This window comes from Mobula hypostoma, chromosome 31 (genome assembly GCF_963921235.1).
Source record: "Mobula hypostoma chromosome 31, sMobHyp1.1, whole genome shotgun sequence".
NCBI lineage: Eukaryota > Metazoa > Chordata > Chondrichthyes > Myliobatiformes > Myliobatidae > Mobula > Mobula hypostoma.
Window position 1 is genome coordinate 6,443,545 of NC_086127.1, and position 20,990 is coordinate 6,464,534.

The 20,990-nt window shown below is 50.0% G+C and overlaps 1 protein-coding gene across 1 annotated transcript in view; it reads right to left on the reverse strand.

Moving 5' to 3' along the window:
* Nucleotides 1-20,990, reverse strand: part of LOC134339945 (mucin-5AC-like) — a 94,602-nt gene that overhangs the window by 44,843 nt on the left and 28,769 nt on the right. The window contains exons 6-11 of the mRNA XM_063036746.1: nt 16,964-17,095; nt 10,366-10,513; nt 9,804-10,045; nt 8,554-8,724; nt 1,759-1,854; nt 697-792 (exon numbers count right to left, since the gene is read on the reverse strand). Coding sequence (XP_062892816.1) covers nt 697-792; nt 1,759-1,854; nt 8,554-8,724; nt 9,804-10,045; nt 10,366-10,513; nt 16,964-17,095 — 885 coding nt within the window. The remainder of the gene's footprint in view (nt 1-696; nt 793-1,758; nt 1,855-8,553; nt 8,725-9,803; nt 10,046-10,365; nt 10,514-16,963; nt 17,096-20,990) is intronic.

The following is a 20,990-nucleotide window of genomic DNA, read 5'->3' on the forward strand; positions in this document are numbered from 1 at the left end:
GAACAGGAGGCTCAAGTCCAGGTCAAATCTGTTCTGTTAAATACACACTCTCCCTTCTCCTTTGCTCTTTAATACCTCTCCCCTTCACTCTCAAATCCCGCTTCTCACATCTCCCTCTTCTGGCATTCACTGTCTGCATCACTCTCGTCAGTCTCACCTTCCCTCCCTCCAGTTGGAGTGTCACTCTCACTGATCTCTCTGCCCAAATCTCCTTACAGTCATCACTCTCTCTTCACTCACCACGTTCCTCCCACTCCAGCATCCCACCTCTCTCTCAATCCCCCTCTCCTGTGTGTTTTCACCCATGTCCTTCTGTCCATGTACTGATTTACTCAAATCCCACTCCGGTCATTTCTATGTCTCATCAGTCACCGTGCAACTCCTCACAGTCATTCCTCCTTCCTCTCTGTGACCATCCTCCCCTTTCACCTCCATCACTCCTCCCCTCCCTCCTGTGTCACTCCACCCCTCTCTGTTCATTCCTCCCACCCCACTCTCTCCAACCCCCAACAGAGCCTCATCCCTCACGACTCACCAAACCCAACACAGCAGACAGGAGAGAGGAACCACTGACTCCATCATTCACACCCCTCCCCACAATGCACTGTACATCCAGTAGGTGAACTGGTCCACGGGAGGTTCAACCTCACAGAGTGACAGAGACTGCATGAACACAGACCGACTGAGACTTGGTACCTGAGGATGTGTCTCCCGCTGGGACAGAGGACAGTTCCTGGGTGTGTTCTCCAGTAGACAATCCTGTAGACTGTTCCAGTGTGGAAGTCTCCAGTTCTGGAACAAAGTAACAGAGACATGGGAAATGCAGAGCTTAAACAACACAACAGGGACAATAATTTGTACAGACGAGGAATTCTGCAGATGCTGTAAATCTAGAGCAACACAGACAAAATACTGAAGGAACTGAGAAAGTCAGGCAGCACCTGTGAAGAAGAATAAACAGTCGGTGTTTTGGGCTGAGATACTTCATCGGGACCGGAAAGGAAGAGGGCAGAAGCGACAGTAAGAAGGTGGAAAGTGTACAAGCTGGTAGGTGATCGTTGAAACCAAAAGAGTCAGACTATGTCTGGGTGAGCGAACAGGATGATGCGAGAAGCTGGGAGGTGATATGTGGAAGAGGTAAAGGGCTGAAGAAGGAGAAATCCAATGAGACAAGACAGTGGACAACGGATTAAAGAGGGGGACCAGATGGAAGAGATGAGCAGATGAGGAGAAGAGAAGGACTAAGAGGGGAGTCAGAATAGGAATGGAAAAAGAGAGAAGTGGAAGAGAGGAGAAACTAGCAAAAGTTAGGGAAATCAATATTCAGAGCATCAGGGTGGACGCTACCCAGACAGAATATGAGGCGTTGCTCTTCGAACCTGAGGGTGCTCTCATTGTGTCAGCCATGGACTGTCATGTCAGAGTGGGAGTGGGACACAGAATTAAAATGGGTATCCACCAGAACAACAATTTGACAAAGAGGTCTCTTATTTTGAAAATAAACCAAAACCATCCTGTCCCTGTTCACCAACTCTCCCTCCCAAAACTCCTATGACTGGACACTTCTCTCAGACAAAGCCCAGGTGAGTATCAAGGACTGAAGGGGGGAGAGATTGCTCCATTCATTCACCCGTCCCCCCACCCACCACAGATACCTCAGCTCACAGACCCTGATGGGGTGGTGAAGAAACTTGGACCAGTTTCTCCCCATTGCTGCTACCTGAGGATCCTGAGTTGTATCAGATTGGGAATCTGTACCTGAGATCACAGACCCTGCTGGGGTGGTGGTCAAACCCGGACCTGGTTCTCCAGTTGTCGATGCCTGGGGTTCTGCAGCTGTGTCTGACTGGGAATCTGTAATAAGAAGATATTGAAAGGAAGGGTAAAGTAGTGGACAAGTTTTACATTAGATCAGGAAGGAACTCAACAGCAGGATCAGGAGGCTCAAGTCCAGGACAAACCTTTGCTCTGAAATACACACACTCCCCTCTCCTTTGCTCTTTAATACCTCGACCCTTGTCTCTCAAACCTCTCTCCTCACATCTCCCTCTCTCGGCATTCACTCTGTCTGCATCTCTCTCTTGTCAGTCTCTCCTTCCCTCCCTCCAGTTGGAGTGTCACTCTCACTGATCTCTCTGCCCAACTCTCCTTACACAGTCATCACTCTCTCTTCACTCACCTCATTCCTCCCACTCCAACATCCCACCTCTCTCCATCCCTCTCTCCTGTGTGTTTTCACCCATTTCCTTCTGTCCACTGAATTACTCAAATCCCACTCCGGTCGTTTCTTTGTCTCATCAGTCACCGTGCAACTCCTCAGTCATTCCTCCGTTCCTCTCTGTGACCAATGGGTGGAGTTAAGATGGCGGCTGCTTCTTCAAGCTCATCTGTGGAAACAGCTTAAATTCCTCTCTTTACTGTCTCCTTTTCCCCTTTTCAAGGTGGCTGGGGTTCTATCGAGGTCCTGATCTGCAACAGCACTGAAACTGTTTTTTATGGCGGATGATCACCCGCCCCTGGAGCTCCCTGCCTGACCGTTGACATTCTCCACGCACGGCTGGGAAGATGGAGCCTCCGGGGTGCGGCCCTGTGAATAACTGATTCCAGGCCGATGTTGCTGACTGAGGTGTCGTGGGAAAAGGAACATCAGGATTTCGCTGTGGCGGATGTATGGATGGAGGTCTCTGTGGTCGAGCGATCACACTCTCTCTCTCGGTGGTGGGGAGAGTTTTCTGCCGATTCTCGAGTCGGAGAATCTCAGAATAAAAAGTGACGCAGCAGATTGTAACATCGTCACAGTGACTGTCAGTCTCTCCTTTCACTGTGAGATGGTGTCATCTCTCTGACACTGACATAGTCATACTTTATTGATCCTGGGGGAAATTGGTTTTCGTTACAGTTGCACCATAAATAATTAATAGTAATAAAACCATAAACAATTAAATAGTAATATGTAAATTATGCCAGGAAATAAGTCCAGGGCCAGCCTATTGGCTCAGAGTGTCTGACCCTCCAAGGGAGGAGTTGTAAAGTTTGATGGCCCCAGGCAGGAATGACTTCCTATGACGCTCTGTGCTGCATCTTGGTGGAATGAGTCTCTGGCTGAATGTACTCCTGTGCCCAACCAGTACATTATGTAGTGGATGGGAGACATTGTCCAAGATGGCATGCAACTTAGACAGTAAACTCTTTTCAGACACCACTGTCAGAGAGTCCAGTTCCATCCCCACAACATCACTGGCCTTACGAATGAGTCTGTTGATTCTGTTGGTGTCTGCTTCCCTCAGCCTGCTGCCCCAGCACACAACAGCAAACATGATAGCACCGACCACCATAAACTCGTAGAACAACCTCAGCATCGTCCGGCAGATGTTAAAGGGCCTCGGTCTCCTCAGGAAATAGAGACAGCTCTGACCCTTCTTGTAGACAGCCTCAGTGTTCTTTGACCAGTCCAGTTTATTGTCAATTCGTATCCCCAGGTATTTGTATTCCTCCACTATGTCCACACTGACCCCCTGGATGGAAACAGGGGTCACCGGTACCTTAGCTCTCCTCAGGTCTACCACCAGCTCCTTAGTCTTTATCACATTAAGCTGCAGATAATTCTGCTGTGATGTGACAAAGTTTCCTACCGTAGCCCTGTACTCAGCCTCATCTCCCTTGCTGATGCATCCAACTATGGCAGAGTCATCCGAAAACTTCTGAAGATGACAAGACTCTGTGCAGTAGTTGAAGTCCAAGGTGTAAATGGTGAAGAGAGAGGGAGACAAGACAGTCCCCTGTGGAGCTCCAGTGCTGCTGATCACTCTGTCGGACACACAGTGTTGCAAGCACACGTACTGTGGTCTGCCAGTCAGGTAATCAAGAATCCATGATACCAGGGAAGCATCCACCTGCATCGCTGTCAGCTTCTCCCCCAGCAGAGCAGGGCGGATGGTGTTGAAAGCACTGGAGAAATCAAAAAACATGACCCTCACAGTGCTTGTTGGCTTGTCCAGGTGGGCGTAGACACGGTTCAGCAGGTAGACGACGGCATCCTCAACTCCTAGTCGGGGCTGGTAGGTGAACTGGAGGGGATCTAAGTGTGGCCTCACCATAGGCTGGAGCAGCTCCAGAACAAGTCTCTCCAGGGTCTTCATGATGTGGGAGGTCAATACCACCGGTCTGTAGTCATTGAGGCCGCTGGGGTGCGGCGTCTTCAGCACAGGGACGAGGTAGGACGTCTTCCACAGCACAGGATCCCTCCGGAGCCTCAGGCTCAGGTTGAAGACATGGCGAAGTACTCCACATAGCTGAGGAGCACAGGTTTTGAGCTCCCTGGTTCTGTCAACATCCGGTCCTGCAGCCTTGCTTGGGTTGAGACGTTTCAGCTGTCTTCTCACCTGTTCAGCCGTGAAGCCCACCGTGGTGGTTTCGCGTGGGGGAGGGGTATAGTCACAAGAGCAGGTTGGGGGACTGTGAGGAGGGGTAGGAGGGGAGAGTGGAATATGTGTTGGTTGGGGGCCGACAACAGATGGCTCATGTGTGGGATGGGCAGGGGCCACAATGTCAAATCTGTTAAAGAACAGGTTAAGTTCATTGGCCCTGTCCACACTGCCTTCCGCTCCTCTGTTGCTAGTCTGCCGGAACCTAGTGATGGTCCTCATCACCCTTCAGACCTCTCTCATGTTGTTCTGCTGGAGTTTCCACTCAAGCTCCTTCTGTACCTGTTTTTAGCCTCCCTGATCCTGGCTTTCAGGTCCCTCTGTATTGCCATCAGCTCCTCCCTATTTCCATCTCTAAACGCCCTCTTTTTAGTGTTCAGGATGTCCTTAATGTCCTTTGTCACCCATGGCTTGTTATTTGAATAAAAAAGGACAGTTCTTGCAGTCCACACAGAAGTTAATGTAATCAGTGATGCATTCTGTGAGCCCATCAATTCAATTGACTGCTTCTCTTCCTGCTTCTCCCTACGTATTCTACACTCCACCCTTTCCACCATGAGGAGATACCTGGTGACCCTGACCGAGTCACTGCCACAGCTCCAGGATTCTCTCTCCTCTGCATGCAATGGGCCTCTCCAACACTTGAGCCTCAGCTCGATCCACACTTTCAATCACTGGTTCTTCACCTTCCTCATGTCCAGTAAGGATCGGACGATGGCCTATCTGCAAGCTGCAGAACCCACCCAGTACATTATGTAGTGGATGGGAGACATTGACAAGATGGCATGCAACTTGGACAGCATCTCCTTTCAGACACTTGTTAATGTGAGAGTGAGGAGAGTGAGGGTGAGGAGGGAGAGGGAGCGGGAGGAGGGTGGGGAGGGGGATGGAGAGGGGAGGGGGGGAGATAGCGCACGCACACGCACGCCTGTGGCATGTCGAACTGTCCGGTGAACAACAGTTTTTGTTGAGTGCAGATCGTGGTCTCTTTTTGGCTGCTTTGCTATTTCTTGGTGGGTGGTGGGCGCTGATGCATTTTTGCTGAAATGGGCAGGGGTGGAGGGGAAGGTTGATTTGTTGATGCTGCTGCTTCTGTGTGGGAGGGGGGAGAGGCCTTTGGGGTTCTAATGTTTTTTTGTCGTTCATTCTTTCGGGGTTCTTCTGTAATTCCTGAACACAACCCCTCACGATTCCTCTTTATGCACTATTTATTTAGTTTATTTTTGTTTGGAACGTACAGGAATATTTTTTGTCTTGCACTGTACTGCTGCCAAAAACAACAAATTTCACAAGATACATTAGTGATAACAAACCTGATTCTCATCCTGAATCTCTTACCACTGACCATAAATCTATGTCCTCTAGTTATATTCACCCCTGATCAGTGGTAATATTTCCAGCAGGAGGTCCCACACCACCAGCTTCAGGAACATTTATCACCCCACAACCATCAGACTCCTGACCCGTGTGGATAACTTCACTCACATCAACTCTGAACTGATTCCACAACCGACAGACTCACTTTCAAGGAATCTACAACTCATCATCTCAGTATTATTGAACATTTTATTTGCAGAATTTGCCTTCTTTTGCACATTGCTTGTTTGTCAGTCTTTGTTTTTGTATAGTTTTTCATAAATTCTGTTGTATTTCTTTATTTTCCTGTAAATGACTGTAATAAAATGAATCTCAGGGTAGTATATGGTGACAAATAAGTACTTTGATAATAAATTTTACTTTGACTCTGAGTCGACCCTATCTGTACCCCTCGTAATCTTCTACACATTTTTATATATCCTCAGAATCAGACTAATTACCACCATTTAACATCACCGGAAATTTGTTGTTTTACAGCAACAGTGCAGTGGAAAACTTATATTTCCTTTAGATTAGTTAAAAATATTTACTCATTCAGTGAAATGTACAGCAGGGTAACGGGTCCTTTCGGCCCAACAAGTCCATGCTGTTCTAACACCCATGCAGACAGACATTGTGCAGAAGACAACAAACTGTGCAAATAGAAAAGAAAAATATATAAATAAGCAATAAGTATTGAGAATATGAGGTGAAAAGTCCTTGAAAGTGAGTCCATAGGTTGTGGGAACAGTTGAGGAATGGGGTGAGTGTTGAGTGAAGTTATCCCCTCTGGTTCCAGAGCCTGATGTCTGAGGGGTAATAACTGTTCCTGACCCTGGTGCTGTGGGTCCTGAGGCTCCTGTATCTTCTTCCTGATGGCAACAACATGAAGAGAGCATGTCCTGGGGGGTGGAGGTTCCTGATGATGGATGCTGACAACGCTCCATGTCGATATGCTCAATGATGGGGAGGGCTTTATCCGTGATGGACTGGGCCATCAATTATTTAGAGATACAGCACAGTAACCGGCCCAACGAGCCCCACCACCCATGTGACCAATTAACCTACTAACCCAGACGTCTTTGTAATGTGGGAGGAAACCGACACAGTCACAGGGAGAATGTACAAACTCCTTACAGACAGCGACGGTAACAATTAAACAAATAGTGAAAATATCCAGCCTGAACGTCACTCCAAACCTCACCCACCAGACACTTTCATTTCCTCCACCCCTGAGCACCAGGTCTCAGCCCCCCTGCTCTGTCACTGAGCCATCTCCACATGTCTTCCAGACCGGCCTCCGTCCAAGACAGGTCATTCCGGATGAGTGAATCACCTCATGTACTCCTGAGATTGTCAGTGGGGATAGAACGGACTCCATTGTTCACATCCCACTGAGAAACACAGATAACGACTGAATCAGCTCATGAGAGCCTGTAGGTCACAGAGTTGTGGAATGACCCCCCCCCTCCCCCAGTCACAGGACTTGGTACCCGAGGATGTGACTCCCGATGGGACAGAGGGCGGTTCCTGGGTGGTCCCTCCAGTCAATGAGCCTTTGGCCTGTTCCCTTGGAGAAATCCCCAGGTCTAGGATAAAGGAACAGAGACGTGGGAGAGAGAAAATCACTGAAACATTGTACCTCTCTCCTACCACTGAGTCTCATCCAAAATCTTCATCACTACGGGTGACTCCCGTCATTCGGAGTCGGGATGAAATTCTGGGACTGACCGTGGGGATCAACGCTCCCTTCAATGATCCCCACCATCAATTCCTGAGCTGTTGACCATCCAGCATCCATCGTCTCTCACCTCGCCACCCTCACAATGGCTACCTCTCAGCACCCCTCCTTCCTCCAGTCCCCATTTTGTACCCCAGACATCTCTCCCATCCCCACCAACAATCTCCCTCTATTGCCCTCATTCCTCCTACCTCTCCCTCACTCCCCTTTCTCTCGCCACCAGTCTCCCTCCTCCCCACTTTCCCAATTCCGTCCACCACAGTCATTCCCCTCCTACCCCTCCATTCTCCTCAACGCCCCCTCCCCCCTCCCCCAATGATCTTCACGTGGTCCCTGTGTGTGACAGAGCAGTCCAGGGATGGGGGGGGGGGGGGGGTCTCAGGTCACCTCATTGTAGGAAGGATGTGGAAGCTTTAGAGAGAGTGCAGAATAGATTTACCAGGACAATGTCTGAATTAGAGAGCAGGTCTTGTGAGGAGAGTTTGAGTGAGTGGAGTGAGTGAGGGCTTTTCTCTTTGGAGTGAAGGAGGATGATTGAGTAAACAGCCAGAGACTGTTTCCCCAGGGAGGAAGCGGCTAATACCAGGGGGAGTCATTTTAAAGTGACTGGAAGAAAGTATGGGGTGGGATATCAGAGGTTAAGTTCTTTGCACAGAGAGTGGTGGGTGTGTGGAGCAGACAGATACATTCGGGGCGTTTAACAAACTCATACGTATGTGGATGACAGAGACATGGAGGGTTATGTAGGAGGGAAGGGTGAGATTGATCTCAGAGTAGGTCTGCACAACACTGTGGGCTGAAGGGCCTGTGCTGTGCTGTACTGTTCTGTGTTCTATGATCTCTGTCTCAGGTCAGACTGGGCAGTTTCATTCTGACCCAGGTGTGAAGGGGGATACGGGAAAGGTGATCACAGACCACGGGCAGGGCAGCCGACTGGAAAACTCAGCCCATGGTGTGTGTTGGTGACCCAGGACATCTCAGAATTTCCCCACAACTACCACACTGCTGTGTCACTGGGGAACGGTGACCTACCTGTACAGTACACAGCTAAACCCTGCTGTTGGGGTGTCGGCTTCAGCCAATACACAAAGTAATCAGAGCAGTTCTTCACCCTGATCTCCAGGCTCTGGTAACAGGTGTCTTCACCCACAGTGAAGCAGACAGTCCTGGTCACCTCCCCCTCTCCCACGTTGGGATGGGGACCTGGAATGAGATTTAGAAACACTGTAAAATGTACACAGTCCCACAGTACAGCGGGGAATGTGAATCAGGACCCACTGTAAATCAGTGGTTCACAACCCACGGTCCGGTCCGGCCTCAGTCAGCACTGAGCTGCTGCCCTCTCCCTCTCCACCCCACCCTCCCCACAGCAGCACCTTAATCTTCTGAATGAGCCTCCCATGAGGGACCTTGTCAAACCTCTGGTGATCTCACTGAAACCTATCGAATATTGAAAGGCCTGGATAGAGTGGACATGGAGAGGATGGTTCCTACAGTGCGGGAGTCGAGGACCAGAGGGCACAGCCTCAGAACACAAGAACCTCCATTTGGAACAGAGATGAGGAGGAATTTCCTGAGCCAGAGGATGGTGAATCTCTGGAATTCATTGCCTCAGGCAGCTGTGGAGGCCAAGTCTTTGGGTATATTTAAAGTGGATGTTGGTAGGTTGTTGATTTGTGAGGGTATGAAAGGTTACAGGAGAAGGCATGAGAATGGGGTTGAAAAGGACAATAAATCAGCCATGATGGAATGGTGTTGCAGACTCAATGGGACTGCTCCTCGGTCTGATGAACTTATGGTCTAAATTCTTTGAGGACAACATCCAGAGTTCTACCTTCATCAATCGCCTCTGTCAACCCCTCGAAAAACTCAAGTCAATATGTCATGACTTGTCCTGCAGTAAGAAATGTTGACTGCCCCTAATTTACCAGGGTTTTTCCAAAAACTTAAAAGTCCTATCCCTCAGGATCCTCTCCACTAGCTTCCCTAACACTGACATGAGACTTACTGGTCTTAAAATCATAGAGGCATAGAAAACTAGAACACTTTGGCCCATCCAATTCGTGCTGAACAATTTAAACTACCTATTCACATCATCTTGCACCAGGACCACAGCAATCTATACCCTCCCATCCATGTACCAATCCAAACTTCTCTTCAACGTTGGAATTGAAATGGCATCCGCCACCTGCTCAGGCAGCTCATTCCACACTGTAGTTTCCAGGATTATTCCTGTTTCATGACATTTTCTCCACATTTCAGTCCATAGAGCCCAACCCTACCGTTTAACCAGACTGGCTTCTTTCCAGAGCCGTGATGTTGTGATGTTCCAGAGCCGTGATGTTGTGATGTTCCAGAGCCGTGATGTTGTGATGTTCCAGAGCCGTGATGTTGTGATGTTCCAGAGCCGTGATGTTGTGATGTTCCAGAGCCGTGATGTTGTGATGTTCCAGAGCCGTGATGTTGTGATGTTCCAGAGCCGTGATGTGGAATGTCCATCTCGGGAATCTTCCATCCTCCGGAACTGAAACAACAATCAGAGAGTCAGTCTCTGATCTGAGGGAGTTTATTCACTCAGAGAGACATGGGAAATTACACTCACCCTGCCCGTACCCTGTATCTGGTCAATAACCTCCAATCCTGGGAATTCCCTCTCTGTTGTACCTCCCCCTTTGTCTCTACCCTGAGAATGTGGGATCTCTCCTCTCCCTGTATTTACTCCCCATCTCAGTGTAGTCACTGATGATCCTGGTCTCCCTGCATTTCCCATTCACACACCCCTTGTTCCCCTGTTTACATTCCCCTTCTGTGTCCAGTTTCTCAGAGATTATCTCCTCACTTTACCTGTTAAATCTGTACCATCCCACTTCAAGATTTCCATCACCCATCCATTGTCCACCGGTACACTCAGTGTTGGAACAATTCGTGCTCCTCCAGGGCTGATCCAGGACGGTGTGGTTTACACACGGATCACCGAGTGTGGAGTCTGTGACTGAGGGACAGAACGATGTTCAGTGTTAATGTACAGCTCACGTTCCCCATCCTCTTTCTCTGCCAACCACAACCCCCATCTGCAATTCCATCCTCAGCAACCCCTGGGCAACAATATTTCTTTTTATTCATCAAAAGGATGTGAGTTTCAGAGGCTGATCCAGTGTTTAACTGCCCCACCAGAGGTTCCCTTGAGAAGGTGGTGGTGATGATGAGCTGACTTCTTCAACTGCTGCAGTGTGGGGAAACCCACAATGATGTTCCGGAGTTCCAGGGTTTTGACCCGGTGACACTGAAGGAGCAGCAACGTATTTCCAAGTCATGGCAGTGCGTGGTCTACGGGGTAACTTCCAGTAACCTCCCCACTCTCCTAACCATCGCTCCCTCTCAGCATCCCCCCCCTCTTCCTCCCACACTACAGACCTTTCTACCAACCTCCACTCTGGTCTCCCTCCACTGCCCCTTCCCCGTTGCTTACTCTTCCCTTTTCCTCTTCCCTCCATCCCAGTCTATCCTCTCCTACCTCTAAATTCTCCTTCATTCTTTCCATTCCCTCCAGCCACCACCCCCCTTTATAATCTTCACGTGGTCCCCATGTGTGGACGACAGGGCCAGGGGTTGGTGGTTCTAGTCACTTCATTCTCAGAAGGGGATGTGGAAGCTTTAGAGAGAGTGCAGAGGAGATTTATCAAGATGCTGCCTGGATTAATGTCTTATGATAATCGACAGAGTGAACGAGGGCTTTTCTCTTTGGAGCGAAGGAGGATGAGAGGTGATTTGATGGAGGTGTACAAGATAGTAAGGAGTATAGATCGAGTCGACAGCCAGAGACCTTTTCCTCAGGGCGGAAGTGGCTAATACCAGGGGCGTTGTAAGTTGTTCTGTGATCTGGCTAGGATTAAATCAAGGGATTGGTGGAAGAGCAAGAAGGATCTGTTCCACACTGTATCTCATTAAATAAATATATAAGTGGCTAACACTAGGGAGCATAATTTTAAGGTGATTGATGGAAAGTATAGGCTGGATGTCAGAGGAAAGCTCTTTACACAGGGAATGGTGGATGCATGAAACACCCTTCCAGGGAGGTGGTAGAGTCAGATATATTACGACCATTTAAGAAACACTGAGATAGGAATTGAAGTTATCCACACTGGTTCAGGAGCCTGATGGTTTGAAGGGTAGTGTGGGACCGAAGGCTCTTGTACCTCCTTCCCGATGGCAGCAGTGAGAAGAGAGCATGGACTGGATGGATGATGGATGCTGCTTGTAGATCTGTTTAATGGTGGGGAGGGTTTTTCCTGTCATGGACTGGGCTGTATCCACTGAAGACACAGCAGATTTCTATGGATGTACTGTGGAGAGCATTGTAACTGGTTGCATCTTTGTCTGATGTGGAGATGCCAAAGCACCAGATTGAAAAAAGCTGCTGAGGGTTGGAAACTCAACCAGCTCCACCATGGTCACTGGCCTCCCCACCATCGAGGACATCTTCAAAAGGCCTGGTCTCCCAATGTTCCTTCTCACCCACCACATTGCTAGCTTTCAAACGTGGAGTGGTAGCCTGACCTCTATTTCCTCCACATCTCTCTCCCTAAACCCTAACCTGATGACTAACTTCCCACTCTGACCCCAAAACCATCCCTATGAACTTATAAAAACAACTAAATCTGAGGCATGATCTTGATGGAGAGAACAGCTGGGCACCATCTTGACCACCCACTGTACAACACTCCCTGGGCACCATCTTGACCATCTACTGTACAACACTCCCTGGGCACCATCCTGACCATCCACTGTACAACACTCCCTGGGCACCATCCTGACCATCCACTGTACAACACTCCCTGGGCACCATCCTGACCATCCACTGTACAACACTCCCTGGGCACCATCCTGACTATCCAATGTACAACACTCCCTGGACACCATCCTGACCATCCACTGCACAACACTCCCTGGGCACCATCTTGACCATCCACTGTACAACACTCCCTGGGCACCATCTTGACCATCTACTGTACAACACTCCCTGGGCACCATCCTGACTATCCACTGTACAACACTCCCTGGGCACCATCTTGACCATCCACTGTACAACACTCCCTGGACACCATCCTGACCATCTACTGTACAACACTCCCTGGGCACCATCCTGACCATCCACTGTACAACACTCCCTGGGCACCATCCTGACCATCCACTGTACAACACTCCCTGGGCACCATCCTGACCATCCACTGTACAACATTCCCTGGGCACCATCCTGACTATCCACTGTACAACACTCCCTGGGCACCATCCTGACTATCTATTGTACAACACTCCCTGGGCACCGTTCTGACTATCCACTGTACAACACTCCCTGGGCACCATCCTGATCATCCACTGTACAACACTCCCTGGGCACCATCCTGACCATCCACTGTACAACACTCCCTGGGCACCATCCTGACTATCTATTGTACAATTGAAAGTTGGGGGAGGGGAGAGAGCCGGGTGGGAAAGGTCAAGTGCTGGAGAAGAAATAATCTACTAGGAGAGGAGAGTGGACAATCAGAGAAAGGGAAACTGCTGGGGACGCAAAGAATAGGCAGGTGACAAGAAGTAAAAGGTCAGAGTGGCAATAGAGGAAGTGGGAGGGTTGAATTTTGTTCACCAGAAGGAGAAATCGACATTCATACCAGCGGGTTGGAGGCTACCCACTCAGAATATACGGTGTTGCTCCTCCACCTTGAGGGTGGCTTCATCTTGGCAAAAGGGCAGACCATGGACCGATACTTTGGAACGGAAAAGGAAATCAGAATTAAAATGTTTGGGCGTCAGGAAATCCCATTTGTGGCAGATGGTGTGGAGGTGCTCGATGAAGCAGTCCCCATATTTATGACAGGTCTCACCAGTGTAGAGGAGACTGCATCAGGAACACAGGACACAATAGACGACCCCAAAGTGTTCCCTCACCTGGAAGGACTCTTTTGGGCCCTGAATGGAGGTGAGGGGGGAGATGTATGGCCAGATCCAGCACTTCTCCGCTTGCAGGGTTAGGTGCCTGGAGGGAGATTTGTGGGGAGGGTCAAATAGACAAGGGAATTGTTGAGGGAGTGATCCTTGCAGAAAGCTGGGGGGTGGATGAGCGGGTGAAAGGAATAGATGTACTTGGTGGTCAGATCCCTTTGCAGAAGTTGCGGAGGATAACGTGTTGGATGCGGAGGCTGATGGGGTGGGAGCTGAAGACAAGAGGGACTCTATCACTATTGCAACAGTGGGAAGATGGGGTGAGAGCAGATGTATGGGAAATGGAAGAGATACAGGAGAGGGAAACATCAGTAGGAGAGGGAGTGAAACCTGTTCTACAAAGGAGGAGGACATCCCTGAAGTGCTGGACTGGAAAGCTGCATCCTGAGAACAGCTGTGGCAGAGGCACATCTTCTGCTGAGTCCAGTACAGCCTCAAAGTGGAGGAGCAGCCTTAACTTCCATCTGGGTTCCCTCCAGCCAAATGGTCTGAATATTGATTTCTCATTCTGGTGAACAAAATTTCCCCTTCCCACTTCCTCTATTACCCACTCTGTCCTTTTACTTCTTCGCACCTGCCTATTACTTCCCCCTGGGTCACCTCCTCTTTCCCTTTCTCCTATTGTCCACTCTCCTCTCTTATCAGATTCTTCCTTCTCCAGCTATTGACCTTTCCCACCCACCTGGTTTCACCTACCAGCTCGCCTCTCTCCCCCTTCTCCCAACTCTTAATTCAGTCATCTTCCCTCCTTCCCTCTCAGTCCTGAAGAAGGGTCTTGGCCTGAAACGATGACCGTTTACTCTTTTCCATAGATGCTGCCTGGCCTGCTGAGTTCCTCCACATTTTGTTGTGTGTTGCTAAAACTTACGATACAAAAAAGGATCTAGTGCTGTCCTGGTGGAAATATGACACATAAACTCTTCTCGGGCTTCCTTCTGGGTTCGGTGTCGATTTTAACCGACATTTTGATGCCAAAATCTGCCAACTTCATCATGTCCATTCTGGTGGTACAGATACTCAACTCCCATTGTCCGTCCCTCCTGATTGGTTAGTCCTCAACCAATCAGGTTTCTGCTGTCCCACCTTGTTTAAAGTCGTTTTCCAGTTCTGACTTTGAGTGAGACCTTCATCTTTGTTTAAATTCTTATTCTCTCGTCTTACTTCAATTGCTTCCTTCACCAGCTGGTCTCAAATGGCACTGGCTGGCACAGTAGTTCTGTGGTCTCAAAGTCAATCCTGTGGTCACTGCGAATGCAATGTTCTGCTACCGCTGATTTCTCCGGGTAACCCAAACAGTAGACTTCCGATGCTCCATGATACGGGTTTCCACCATGTGTCCCGTCTGGCCGAGTACGCTGCTCCTCATTCACAGGGAATCCTGTTAACGCCAGCTGTCCTGAGTCCCAGGTCATCAACGATACCCTTATCAAACTCACAACTTCCGCTGACTTGGTACAACCTGAAAATCTTACTCTTCGCAGACATCCACGAAACAGGCCCCCACAACGCACCATGCAAGCAACAGCAAAGCCCCCAGAGACCATGATCAATAGAATCGATGAAACACACAAAGACTGACAAACAACCAATGTGCAATAGAAATCAAAAAGACAGTATCCGTCAGTCAGGACCCCCACCACCCAGGACATGCCCTCTTCCTATTACCACCAGAGAGGAGGGACAGGAGAGGCCAAGGGGAAGGGGTGACAGGGAGAGGCCGAGGGGAGGGGGAGTCGGGAGGGGCCGAGGGGAGGGGGAGTCAGGAGGGGGAGTGAGGGAGAAGCCGAGGGGAGGGGGAGTGAGGGAGAGGCCGAGGGGAGGGGGAGTCAGGAGGGGGAGTGAGGGAGAGGCCGAGGGGAGGAGGAGTGAGGGAGAGGCCAAGGGGAGGGGGAGTTAGGCAGTGACCCTGTGGGGAGAGAAGTAGAGAGAGACTGAGTGCTGAGAGAGGTTGGGGGAGAGTGAAGGGAGAGGGAAGAGGCCCAGGGGAGGGGTTTGTAGCGAAGAGGGCGAGGGGAAAGAGAGAGACAGTGAGAGGCCTAGTGGAGTGGGAGAGTCCGGGGGGAGTATATATGTCTCTCCGTCTCCCCCTCCCCTCGGACTCTTGTTATCTCCACCTCCCCTCAGTTTATCACTGACTCAACATTGCAGGAACAATTTCTTCCCCCCCACCATCATATTTCTGAACGGACAGTGAACCCATGAACATTACCTCACTATTTTTGCTCTCTTTCTAAACTACATATTTATTTTCTATATATTTGTTACTGTAACTTGTGTATTGCTCTGTACTGCTGCTGCAAAACAACAAAATTCATGACATTTGTCAGTGATAATGAACCTGATTCTGATTCTGTGTTCTAGTACATGGAACATAGAACAGTACAGCACAGAAACAGGCCCTTCGGCCCACAATGTTGTGCTGAACCAGATAAGAAACAAATCAGAAACACCCAAACACTCATCCCTTCAGATGTTCCCACTACCAACAATCTCACTTTGGGGACTTTATCTTGTTATTGCATGTTCTCGTTATTTATTCCTATTTCGAGAGTCTCAGAACACCCCCTCCCCTCGGACTCTCCCCAACTCCTCCTCCCCTTGGCCTCTCCCTGACTCACCCTCTCCTCGGCCCCTCCCTTTCGGAGACTCCGTCTCCCCCTCCCCTCGAACGATCACCCCTCCCCTCGGCCTCTCCCTGTCACCCACTACCCTCAGCCTGCCCTTGCCCCCCCATCCCCTCGGCCTCTCCCTGTCACCCACTACCCTCAGCCTGCCCTTGCCTCCCCATCCCCTGGGCCTCTCCCATACTTCCCTCTCCCCTAGGACTCTCCCTGTCTCCCCCTCCTCTGGGCCTCTTCATTACCTCCACCTCCCCTCACCTTGGCCTCTCCCCTTCTCCCCCTGGTTATATTTCTACTTTTCAAACGTACCGTGGGTTAACAGCGAAGACTCATATTTTGGAAGAATTAAAGAACTTTATTTACAGTACTAAAGAAATATGTCTCAACATTCTGGCAAACCCGCGCATGCTCAGTCTCTCCAATCAGGTACTCGCACATCATTGCATGTGATATCACCACACCCCTGCCCCGCGGACTCTCCCCGTCTCCTCCTCCCCGAGGCCTCCCTGCTACCACACCCTTCCTCAGCTACCTCCCCTCCCCGGGCCTCTTCCCTGTCTCCCACTCGACTGGGCCTCTCCCCCTCTCCCTCCCCTCTGCTACCTCCCTCTCACCTGAGCCACTTGGCTACCCCTTGCCCCAGGCTTCTCCCCGTCTCCCCCTCCCCTCAGCTATCTCCCCACCGCCCCCCCCCCGGGCCTCTTCCCACTCCCGAGGACCTCTTCTCTTCTCCCCGTCCCCTTGACCTCTTTACTGCCTCCACCTACTCAGGGCCTCTTCAATGTCTTCCCCCACCCCTGGGACTCCAAGCTACCTACCGGCTGGTGGCACAGTGGCATCAGCGACGGACTCCTGAGCGGAGGCTCCCGAGTTCGAATCCGAGTCGGGCCACCCCCCGGGCACGCTTTCTATCCCTGCCGGGTTGAGCGATGAGCTGGCCACTTTGCCTCCTGAAACAAAAAGGGTTGAGTCAGGAATGTTCATATACTGACCTGGTTAATCCAAAAGGAGACCAATCCTGACACCACACGCCAGACAAGAATGGCTGACTGTCTGGTGCGACATGCTAAAAAAAAAGCTACCTACCCCTCCCCCAGGAATGTCTCCATGTCCCACTCGCCACGGACTCTCCCCATCTCCTCCTCCCTGCGGCCTCTCCGCTACCACACCCTTCCCTCGGCTACTTCCTCCTCCCCGGGCCTCTCCCTGTCTCCCACTCCCCAGGGCTTGTCCCCATCTCCTCGTCCCCTCAGACCCTCCCCTCGTTGGCTCCCTATCTCCCCTTCCCCTCGGACGCTCAGCATATCACCGTACCCTCCACCTCTCCCGGTCTTGGCCCCTCCCTGTCAGCTCCTCTGTCTCCCTCACCCCTCGGCCTCTCCCTATCTTCCTCTCGCCATTGTCTCCCTCCATCTCCTTCTCCTATTGGTAAGTCACTCCCCCTCTCCCCTCTCTCTCACCACTGCTCCCTCCATTTCCTGTCAGTCTCAGCCTCCCTCACTCCAGGGGATGGGTAGACACTCTCCTGGCAGCTGACACAGCACTGTGGGCCGAAGGGCCTGTGCTGTGCTGTACTGATCCAGGACGGTGTGGGTTACACACGGATCACCGAGTGTGGAGTCTGTGACTGAGGGACAGAACGATGTTCAGTGTTAATGTACAGCTCACGTTCCCCATCCTCTTTCTTGCCAACCACAACCCCCATCTGCACTTCCACCCTCAGCAACCATCAGTGAAGGAAGGATGTGGATGTTTCAGAGAGGGTACAGAGGAGATTTATCAGGATGCTGCCTGGATTGATCTCTTATCAAACTCGACTGAATGAGCTTGGGCTTTTCTCTTTGGAGTGAAGGAGGATGAGAGGTGACTTGATAGAGGGGTACAAGATGGTAAGAAGCATAGATCGGGTGAACAACCAGAGACTTTTTCCCAGGAAGGGGCTAATACCCAGGGGACAGCAAGGTAGCACAGTGGTTCACACAACTCTTTACATTACCAGTGACCCGGGTTCAATTCCCACCACTGCCTGTAAGGAGTTTGTACGTTCTCCCCGTGACCACGTGCGTTTCCTCCGGGTGCTCCGGTTTCCTCCCACAGTCCAAAGGAGTACCAGTTGGCAGTTTAATTGGGCATTGTAAAGTGTCTTGTGATGAGGTGAGGGGATTGCTGGAAGCGGGAATGGCCACAGGGGAACCCTGCACTTACTTCCTAACCTCCTCATCTCTCCTGATGGTCACCCATCTGCTGTCCGGGTGTGACCATCTCTTCAAAATCCTCATCTATAAAATCTTAAGATTCCCGGATGATCCTAATTACACCCAGCTCCATCTCCATGACCCGATCAGTCAGGCGCTGAAGTTGGGTGCATTTCCCACAGATGTAGTCATCAGGGAAACAGTCAGGTAACCTGAATTCCCACATCTGACAGGAGGAGAATTCCTTCCTAAATACTCTGCACTAAAACAAAGGAGTTTCCCTCTTCTTATCTGTCCCTCTGGCTGTTTAGCCAAAGCCTTCCCACTCGTTCACTGGCACACCATGACACATGGAACATCGAACTCTACAACACAGTACAGGTCCTTCAGCCCACACTGTTGTGTCAATATTTTAACCTACTCAGCTCCAGAAATATAGAAAACGTACAGCACAATACAGGTCGTTCAGCCAATAAAGCCGGGCCGAACATGCCCTTACCTGAGAGATCACCTCTGTAGCCCTCTATTTTTTTGAGCTCCGTGTACCTGTCCAGGAGTCTCTTAAAAGACCCTATCATATCCACTTCCACCACCGTCGCTGGCAGCCCATTCCGTGCACTCACCACTCTCTGCGTAAAAAACTTACTCCTGAAATCTCCTCTGTACCAACTTCCAAGCACCTTAAAACTGTGCCCTCTCGTGCTAGCCATTCCAGCCCTGGGAAAAGGCCCCTGACTATCCACATGATCAATGCCTCTCAGTATCTACACACCTCTATCAGGTCACCTCTCATCCTCCGCTGCTCCAAGGAGAAAAGGCCAAGTTCACTTAACCTATTCTCATAAGGCACGCTCCCCAATCCAGGCAATATCCTTGTAAATCTCCTCTGCACCCTTTCTATGGTTTCCACATCCTTCCTGTAGTGAGGTGACCAGAACTGAGCACAGTACTCCGAGTGGGGTCTGACCAGGGTCCTATATAGGTACAACATTACCTCTCGGCTCTTAAACTCAATAGTAGGGTTGATGAAGGCCAATGCTCTATATGCCTTCTTAACCACAGAGTCAACCTGCACAGCAGCTTTGAGGGTCCTATGGACTCGGACCCCAAGATCTCTCTGATCCTCCACACGGCCAAGAGTCTTACCATTAATACTATATTCTGCCATCATATTCAACCTACCAAAATGAACCACCTCACAATTATGTGGGTTGAACTCCATCTGCCACTTCTCACCCCAGTTTAGCAGCCTATCGATGCCCCGCTGTAACCTCAGAGCCCTCTACACTATCGACAACACCCTCAACCTATGTGTCATGAGCATATTTACTAACCCATCCCTCCACTTCCTCATCCAGGTCATTTATAAAAATCACGAAGAGCAGGGGTCCCAAAACAGATCCCTAAGGCAGCGGTCTCCAACCGCCGGGCCGCGAGGAAATGATATGATTTGGCGATAGGACTCAGCTGGACCTTTCCTCATTCCCGGTCATGGCCACTGTTGAGTCATTACGCATGCAGGTCATTACCCGCGCGTCATCCATGTCAGCGCGGGAAAGAGATCAACTCCTCGAGCTTGCAAATGACGGCAGGCTGAAAAGTATGTTTGACATAACATCTCTGTCGGCATTCTGGATCAAAGTCAAGGCTCAATATCCTGAGATAGCCACGAAAGCACTGAAAACGTTGCTTCCATTCCCATCATTTTTCTGCGAAGCGCAGCTTTCTGAAATGAATGCAAGGAAAACTAAATTGTGGAACAGACTGGACATAAGGAACCCCCTTCGAGTATCGCTGTCTCCCATCACCCCTCCATAGGACCGTGTTGTTATAGGAAAAGAAGCCCAGGGCTCCAACTGATTCAGCGATACTGGTGTGTTGCACTGATTTTATATGTTCATATGGGGAAAATATGCGCTGTGTGTTTAATATCCAAACGTTACTTAAAATGTTATGATGCTATTGACTTGCTTATATAACCATATAACAATTACAGCACGGAAACAGGCCATCTCTGCCCTTCTAGTCCGTGCCGAACGCTACTCTCACCTAGTGCCGCCGACCTGCACTCAGCCCATAACCCTTCATTCCTTTCCTGTCCATATACCTGTACAATTTTTCTTCAAATGATAACATCGAACCTGTTTCTGCCACTTCTACTGGAAGTTCGTTCAACACTTACTTCAAGCTCCCCTGATAATTGACTTATCACTATATTCATGCAAGGAAAATATGCGCTGTGTGTTTAATATTAAATTCATTAGATAAACTCTTTTAGAAACGAAATTGAGTGTATTATCCACTTATCACCTATATTCCGGTCATGATTAACACCCCCCCCAATGAACAGAATCGCCAAAAAGGATTTGCAGGGGAAAGAAAATCGGCAGGTCATGACACGCATGTGTACTGGTGCCCGCGCAAGGCTTCATGGTCATTGTAGTCTTTTTCGGGTAAACACAACGTACTTGACTGCTACTCTTCTCCATCGGAAACCCTCCGGTCGGCGGGTCCGCAAGAATATTGTCAATATTAAACCGGTCCGCAGAGCAAAACAGGTTGGGGACCCCTGCCCTAAGGCACACAACACGTCACTGAACTCCATGCACAATATGACCCATCTACAACTACTCTTTGCCTTCTGTAGGCA